Here is a 9,055-nt window from a genome sequence, read left to right as displayed (position 1 = left end):
TATGTATAATTTCATTGTCTAAATGTCTCACAACTCCAGGATGTGTTTAATGTTTTATAACATCTAAAACCACAAGATATAAAAGTAGTGTTAACACTATAATATTAGAATCTATGAATGTTTGGCACAAAGGTGTGTTATTGTTCAAGTCTCAGTGATCAGATCAGCATGTTCAATCATGTGTCCTTGACCTTCACTGTGTATATTTTTATTATACTGTATTGTAGGGCTGGGCGATTTTCCCGATTTTATCGATTAATTCAAATTTATTGTTTTGCCACGATTCAATTTTTTAGAAATCGAGGAATCGCGATTTTCAAAAGAAATATTACCAAATGTTAGAATTAGACACTTTGACAATATGCTGGTGATAACAGTAAAGAGAAAAGAACGATCCAACCGCATGTCGGCGCACATGATTAACCGCTCATGTGTGACGCGCTCTGTGAAGGACCATAAATTTAGCGTTAGGCATCATTCACACAGCGCTTTTGTGTTGACAAAGATGCATGTTTTACCAATTCCACTGCCCGCGTCGCAAGAAGATGGGAGTGAACTTCTTTTAACTTGAATATGTATAAGACAAGTTTGTACAATATGTAGTTGTAGTTTTTGCATATTTTCTGCAAAGATATTTAACAAGTGATCTGTTTGCCATTTACATCATGTTGACAGCTTCATGTGTGCTGCACTTGGAATAGAATTTTCTTTAACTAGAGGGTTAATAAAGAAAAAGTTACTTGAATCATGTTGTAGTTACATTTTCAAGTTGACTAGTTAAAAATCGTTAAAAAATCGAGAATCGGTCAAACATTCTGGAAAAATCGAGATTTTAATTTTTTGCAAAATTGCCCAGCCCTACACTATACTATTTTTGCCCCGATTTACAGTCTGGAGAAGTTGACGCTAGTTGCCGAAATTCAGAGCCAGTCTGCAGATTTGTGTTGACTGATTTCATAATAAATCGTGTGGTGTGTGATGGTCAAAGACTCCGATTTATTTAGCTTCAAACTATGATTCCATCCAGTCGGAGGATTCAAACATGATATTTTTAGACCGATTTTAGAACACATTTTTTTCATTTGTCATGCGCCTCCTAGCAACAAGTTTGTGCGTGAGTTTGTTGTGATCAGTCGTTTAGTGTATGATGGTCCGTTTTTTCTCTGTGACTAATTACAAAGTAAAGGCGGGCGTACACGGTGCGATTCTGAAGGTCGGAACATCGTGAGCTCTGGCACATGTCACGATTGAGTTTATCCGAAAATCGTACGGAGGCAGTCACACACGACACAAATGTACTACGATTTTACAAACTCTGACGTAAGCATTATGTTTCGCGCCATTCATAAAATATGGATTCTGAGGACGAAATAGTTTGCTTTGTGGCAGGCGGCTTGTGACGTCCAAAAAAAAAACGAAGACAAAGGACATGGCAAAGAGAATGGCTGAAAAGCATGGACTTTCTGTTCTTCATGAACTCATGGGAGTAGGCCATTTCTGAATTTCTGCTCTTTTTGCCGGAAATACAACAGGCATATTCATTCATAAAGCTGAACAGCAAATTTGGCACATTCGGAATAACAAATAAAAAATAGAACTGTATAATTAAACTAAAATTATTATAGACTATGGTTTTTGTCATCTTCTGATTGGTCAACTTCAGATGGATCGCCAAATCGTCTCGTTCAACAGCACATACGCCACAAATTTAAACCGACAGCATCCGATTTTTTTTGACGTTTGAAAATTATCGGGACGACGGGAGGTGCTCGTAACGTCTCGGATCGGCCCGTAATTCTTCTCACACGGTACCCGCGACCATGCGAGCATCTGCGATTTTCTCCCGAGAGAAAAAAATCGCCTGCGAGCTCCTACGACAGCAAAAATCGCACCGTGTACGCCCGCCTTAAGTGTATGATGCGCAGAATTTCAAAATCTGTTCAGATTTTAAAAGTTGTGTAGTGTATTCCTGCCTTAAAGTTTTAGTCTTAACATCATTCTTAGACTTTTGACACACTTAAGACTGTGACACACTCTCCTACGTGGAAAAAGTGTTTCAGACTTGCATAGTAGTCGAGTTTGGATAAACATGATTCAAAGTTGAACAAACAATTGAAATCCAAATATATTTATTGAATTTATGTGAATTTATTTAAAATGATTATTGTGAATATAGTGTATAACATCATTGGTTAAAATGATCATAATGATCATAAAACTTTTAAAAATGAATGATGAAGATAATCAAAAATAAATTTCATTATTATGACTTGGATCTGTGCTCTGCCCAGAGAGCCTTTCAGTGAAATCACTTTACAGTAGTCAAGTAAGGGATAATGTATATCCAGCCTAGGGCTGGGCGATATAGCTGAAAAATGTATCAATGTAAAATGTAAAAATATGTTTCATATTTTGTATTATGTTTCATAATCGATAATTATTGACATTTTTTATAACCATTTTTAAAACAGAGCAATAGAAAAAAATGTTTAAATTTAACCACTGTATTTTTAAATTAACCCAATTTATTGAGACAAACAACACTTTTTTTTGTTTTAACAGTCAAACACACAATAAAAATTAAACAAATATCTAATTTCTAATGTTTTATAACATTAACTTTTGTCTTGTTTCCCGAGGCCACAGGAGGGCGCAATGAGCAAAATAATGCAGCACATAATGTCAACGCATTGAAATAACTGTCTATAAAAAAAAAGGTGTATTACGTCTAAATTAACTCCTATAAATCAAATAGAATTTCGTAAATTGCATAAACAATTATGAACAAAACAGTATCATGTATTTATGTATTGCTTAATACAAAGAACCGAAGTGCCATTCACAGAGACTGCATTTAAAAACATAAGAGACGCAGTGAAAAGGAATAAACCTCCACAAATTCGCGACGTGTTTTCTAAAAGTTTAAACTGTTTTAACTTTGCATGGCTACATCTCTTGTGTGAGACGCGAGTGCAGCAGTCATATTTGTCCGTCTAAAAAATGCGCTGAATATGCATTCTGTGTGAATGACTTGGTTTCGGTTTTAACCCATTCAAGATCTTCTCCGCATTGAGCTTCTATGTTTCTCTAATATTTTGAATGAATAACGCAGCAGCGGCGCGTCTCGTGGGCTAGACTAACAAAACATTAAAATGCAACAACGTCACTTACATCATCATCATCACCGCATCTTGTGTGCCACTGATGACACTCCCTGATGCACACCTAACATTCAAATGCAAATGTTTATTTTAAATTCGACTAATATAAATTTTTTTTATTCACAATCTCCTCATCACAGCCAGGCACAGCACTGATGTTCGTGTTTGTGTGTGCTGTCTGCGTCACTCAGAGCAGGTGCCTATATCGTGCACTATATCGAACATTTTTTATATCGTTATCGAAGAAGGTGTACCGTCGATAAATATCGATACCGTTTTATCGCCAAGGCCTAATCCAGCCGCTTGTTATCGGTGCATAAACTCCGACTGGGAGATCAGGGTAAACAACTGGAAGCTTAGTCTCTCTGAATTTATACTTTGTATAAAATACAGAAATTCATAGTTTGAACAAAAACAACTTTCTAACAAGTTCTAAGTGCTGAGAGAATTTGAGTATTAAAATGTTAGAATTTGTAGAATTATTGTTTATGATAACATGAAAATTATTTTATATATTGCACATTTATTGCACATGATTCCTAGAGTAGGACATTTACATTTAGACTTTGTGTGGTTTTCAATATTTAATAAATACAGAACAACATTCAGCAAGAATATTAATAAATACAGGGAATTCAAATAGATCATATCATTTCTTTCATCAAATAATTATTTAACATAAACTAACGTGTTACTAAAATAACATTCATTTGTTCATGGCTTATTATAACACATAAAATGTTGTCATATGATGCTATTACGTCATTCCTTTATTTCCTTTGGATCCTTTATTTCCAAGGTGCTGTATATGTGGAAGAATTGCCAATAAAGCAGACTTGACTTGACTTGACTTGATTCCCTTTGCATCCTCACTGTTGGTTAAATCAGTGGTTGAGACGGCCATTGGTCTATGCATCACTGTAGCTCTTATTCCACAACACTTACTTTACTGAAAGTTGCTTTCAGTTTCTTTATAAAAAGCTTTTATTCTTAGACAAGTTTTACTTCTTAGAAAGAAATGTGATTCATAAGTCACAGCGTAAGACTTTTCTTTCTGAGAAGTTTTATGCATATGGCCCCAGATGTCCAGCAGATTCACTTACAGCATGCTTTGTGAAAGCCAACCCTTCTCCAGGAGCTAGTTAGTGTTAGGTAAAGGAGAGGTAGGCTATTAGTTATTGTCAGTGACTTCACAGGCAGCGTTTGTGTTGGAAGGGACCTCCTGTAACTGATTTTAGATTTGTCGATAACAATAGATGATATTTTGCTGGGTCTGATATTTGTGCTGCTACCTTGGCTTTAGGCTTTTCATGGATGGCTGACACCTTAAGATTTTTTATATTCTTCCTATTTTTTGCACTGGTTACTTCACAGCAGTGATTTCCAGACCTTTGTCCTTTAGGCCCCCTCCTTACGTATGTGACCTTGTGTCTTAAGTGTCAATTTTTTGAAACAATAGGACAATATTTGGTCTAGATACAACTATTTGAAAATCTGGAATCTGAGGGTGCAAAAAATCTAAATATTGAGAAAATCGTCTTTAAAGTTGTCCAAATGAAGTTCTTAGCAATGCAATCTTGGTTTTGATCTTGATCAAATCATCAGTTTGTGGTGTTCAAAACTTTTTAGTGAGATTGGGATACCTTTGATCCAAAAAAAATCAGGATCATATGGATAACATGTTACTTTTGTAACATGTAATATATCCCCAAACAGCTGTCAATATAATAAACAAAAATACTATATATAATTTAAACTGTTTTGATTAAATCACCGTTTGTAAACTACATGGGCACAATCATCAGAGATGAACCAGTAAGAAGTAGTTATTTGTGTAAATGCAATGCAAAACGTTTCTGAGAGGATGCAAAAGCATTGACATATTTTGTTTTCCATCTCATATGTTTTTTTTTCCATCAGCATGTCCCTTTAGGGGCTCTGTAGAGCACTAGTAATCCAGATTTGGTAATCTGAAAAAGTGTGTTTCTGGATCATTGTGATCCAATCCAATTTTGCTTTGAAAAACCAGCAGAAAAGTTAGATGGATTACCTGATCCTGGATAGCAAAACATGGGATTTCCAAATCCAGATCATTCTGATCCAGATTAAACTTTTTGAACATCTGGCCCTCTGAGTATTCATAGAAACTTGAGTTACTTGAAACTTGAAAGTTTTGTTTTTTGTTTTTTCATCCATAATAGTTCATATAAGAAAGTATAAGACCCCTGATTGGGAAAAACTGGTTCATGCATCATCATCCTCTTTCAGATTCTTACATTTTAATAAATTCACATAGAATACAAATACAATATAGCAGGGTTCCTCAATAGGTGGCCCGTGAGAGAAAAAAGATTGACCCGCGCTAATTTCAAATAATGTGGCATGAAAATTCAAACGCAGCATCAGAAAGCTACATTAGCTTACATTGTGTCTACACCGGACGCGAGCGGCTCGGCTCGGCGCAACGCAATAAAATACAAGAACTGGTTATAATCAGTGATGCTGTCTTGGATGCGACGCGACACGACAAATCCCCGACAGTAAACTGCTGACTCGTTCTATTTATAACGTACTGACACAACGTTCAAATGATTTGCAATGCTTTGTCGTGTCCAGTGTAGATACGATGTGACAGAACAAACATGGCGAGTGTGTAGAAAAGAAAAGTGGACACGGAAAATAGATTCAAATGTGAATGGACTGAACAGTTTTGAGTGAGTGAGTGATATCTTTATGGAATACACGTGTTGGTTCACAGTTTTAACGTACAAGTTTGCTTTAATTTATTTTCAAGATCTGAGGTAAAATATCTATTGTTGGCTTTCATTATGGCTATAAAGATAACGCAAAATATTCAAACTCACATTAGACACTTTTAACATTTAATAAAGCACATAATCATTACCTGAGATTATCAATGTACTATTTTGCATGTTGTTCCTGCCGCAACGTGCAGAAAATAAAAACCGTTCCTAAAATAGAATCCCATGTCTCTAATTGTCACGTGGCGCTGTCGTGGGTGGTTAGGACACAAACTACATGGAAAAGATACTTTTTAGCGCGTCGTGTCTGGTTGGGACAAACGGTGTTACAGTTTGATCCCCCCCAAAAAATCTAAGCATAAAAATATTAATACTGACAAATCTAATAATTGAATCTGCAATTAGGGAAAGTGGACAGAAGAGATCCAGTCTGGGAATGAGCAGGAACAGTTGATTTGCATGTCAGACATGGAGATCTAGATTTTTTGTTTGTTCATTTGTTTTTAACATTCAACAGGCAAAGTTCTTCTGTATCTAAATGCAAAAATGTTCATAATTGTTTGAATAAAATCAAAAGGGTTCTTTCTCCTTATTGAACCTGTTTGGCATAAAGGGTTCTTTGGATTTGAGTAAAGAACCCTAGGGTTCTATATAGAACCCCAATGAACCTTTTTTCTTTAAGAGTGTAGGGCTGTTTTTAATAATTTTTGCTGGCGAAATAGAGCGCAGAAAATATTGTCCAAAACTCAACTAATATTAACTCAATATTAAAATCTTATTTATTGGAATATGCAATGTCATTTTTGCAACCATGTTGATATTCTAGAAAAACATATAAAATTGGACATTTTCCCAAGATTTGTCTCCGTGTGCTAATGCCATTGGTTCTTTTCATTTGTGATGCTGTCTCAGAAGGTAGCAGCCTATGTAGGCGGTGGACATCACTAGGTTTTGGAACATGTTTTCTCCACTTCTTATTTCTTAAAGGAGTGAGCTGCTTCCATCTTACAGACCTTTTCTTCTCTGTGCTTTGTTGTTCATGTTACCTTCTTCTCCTCCCTTTTTCTTTCTTTCTTTCTTCACTCTATCATCTCCCTTCCCGTGTTTTGTCCTCTGGCATGCAGCTATGAGTCGTCAGACGAGGTTTTGCCCCACACGCCGCGGCTCACTCATTTCCCCACTGTGTCTGGCTCTCCAGCTAGTCTGGCTAACTCCATGCAGAGTTTTGGCCTGTCGACCCCCCGCCGTCGCCGGCACACACCCTCCGACATGTAACGACTGAATTCTTCTTTTCCATTACTGTGCAGGTATCGCCCTTGATAATTCAACTGAACTTTCCTGATCTTTTCCTCTCAACATCCTCACAAAATTCAGGGTCATTTAAAGTACAGTACCTCCATGAGCTTCATTTTGTTATGCTCCTAGTTGGCCTCTCTTAGTGCGTCATGAGATTATGCACTGCCTCGAGTGGTTTCTCACCTGTTTAAAATGACAGCAATGTAAGACCGCAGTGTTCCATCCATTTACCTGTAGTTCTGTCTTCAGTGAGCACTGAACCTTGTCATGGCAACTTTTACAACTTCTTGATGTCTGTTTGTTTCCTGTCCTGCCTCATGGGTTTCCTTGTCATCAGTGTACACCTGTCACTCGTGTCCACAACAGCAGACATTCATTTATCAAAAAGGCGCAAATCACATGAAATATAGGGACAGAGCAGCCCGGCACCTTTCTCTATTTTTATCCATATTTATTAATATTGATTGCCTCCCCAATCACGCTTGACTTAATTCTTGTGTCTCCTGCAGATACGAAGAGTCTTCACCAGAGGAGGCGTCATCGAAAGAGGAAATAACAGAATCTGATAAAGACAAATAAAAATGCTAATTGAGCTCTCATTCATGTCCTACATTTGTTTGTCCTAGTGATGTGGTCATGTTCGGAGTCTGCTCATGGCAGTCACATGTTCTGTACTTTTTAACTTTATTTTAATGATGTACAACAGCTTTCTCAGTGCCTGTGTATTCTCCTTGTTCCTTTTGTTCATTTCATTGCCTTCAACATTCATATTTAAAAATTTGATTGGCTATTTGCTTTCAGAGGTTTTTTTTTTTATTATTGTTATAATACAGTATTTGAACAGGGTAGAAGTTAGGCTCTCTGAATGTCAGATTGCTATAAACATTTATTAATAATCTGATGTCACAACATTCCTGTGTAGCTGGTTTCTGTTATTAGTTTTACACTAGGATCTCATAAAAGATTCAATTTGTGAAACACAAGTAATTGTCCGTATTTTATTACATGAAAGGGCAAAAACATTTTGGATTAAATATTTTTACTTTATGCAAGTGTAAACAAAAGTGGGACCAAATATCTCCCTAGCAAGTGATGGTAGTGTTTACATGTTTTCTGGATGTAGTTGAATGGTTCTGAGTTTAGTTTTCTGTATTTGCCATATTTGTTTGTACACCTCATGCTTCGCTTGGTAACCATCATTTTACAGTCGTCTCTGGTGTAATCTTTCTTTCCTCAATGTAAAAGTTTAAGCTTATGTGAGGAGCATTTCTTCCTCAGTTTAGCTTTTTATTTGCATTAAACTGTGGTGTTTACCACTGTAGAAAAGCATATTACCTTTGTGTGCTTGACTATTTTTCACACTGTAAAATGAGTAATGATCATAACTTTGCACATTTATGCTATGTGTATTATGTATTATATTTTTTATAGGCCTATGCAAATGTGAAATTTTGACCACCATTTTAAATTCATTGTTAACCATAATTATATTTTAGCATTACAAATACTACTGTGACTAAAGAGCATACTCATACTGGTAGATTAACCATTACAGAAACATAAATTATGTTGGTAATCACCAATACTGTTAGTTTAGGGCAGCTGTGGCACAAACCTTACATTGGATGGTGGTGGTCTAATAAATTTTAGCACTGTATATATATGACAGTATATAAACACAATAAACAAAATGGACAATATATGTATGTTATGTACAAATGCAAAGAATATGTGATTAAAATGAGAATAAGAGGTATGGTGTGCCAGGAAAAAAAAATGGTGTTGTGAATCACACACATTGGGGGCATTTAACCAAAGTAGATGGCCTGAGGAAAG

General features: G+C 36.0%; 1 protein-coding gene across 2 annotated transcripts in view; it reads left to right on the top strand.

The window, feature by feature from the left end:
* hm13 (histocompatibility (minor) 13) overlaps nt 1-8,550 on the top strand; it is a 49,133-nt gene extending 40,583 nt beyond the window's left edge. The window contains exon 12 of one of the 2 annotated variants that reach the window (XM_016494552.1): nt 7,729-8,550. In XM_016494552.1, the coding sequence (XP_016350038.1) occupies nt 7,729-7,798 (70 nt within the window). In that variant the 3' untranslated portion in view covers nt 7,799-8,550. Of the gene's footprint in view, nt 1-7,047; nt 7,214-7,728 lie in introns of those variants that run through there. The other variant, XM_016494551.1, reaches the window with a different exon arrangement.
* Nucleotides 8,551-9,055: the final 505 nt, after the last annotated feature.

The sequence above is a fragment of the Sinocyclocheilus anshuiensis genome, unplaced genomic scaffold (genome assembly GCF_001515605.1).
Source record: "Sinocyclocheilus anshuiensis isolate Anshui unplaced genomic scaffold, SAMN03320099.WGS_v1.1 scaffold342, whole genome shotgun sequence".
In the NCBI taxonomy this organism is placed as follows: domain Eukaryota; kingdom Metazoa; phylum Chordata; class Actinopteri; order Cypriniformes; family Cyprinidae; genus Sinocyclocheilus; species Sinocyclocheilus anshuiensis.
This window is presented reverse-complemented; position numbering and strand designations above follow the sequence as displayed.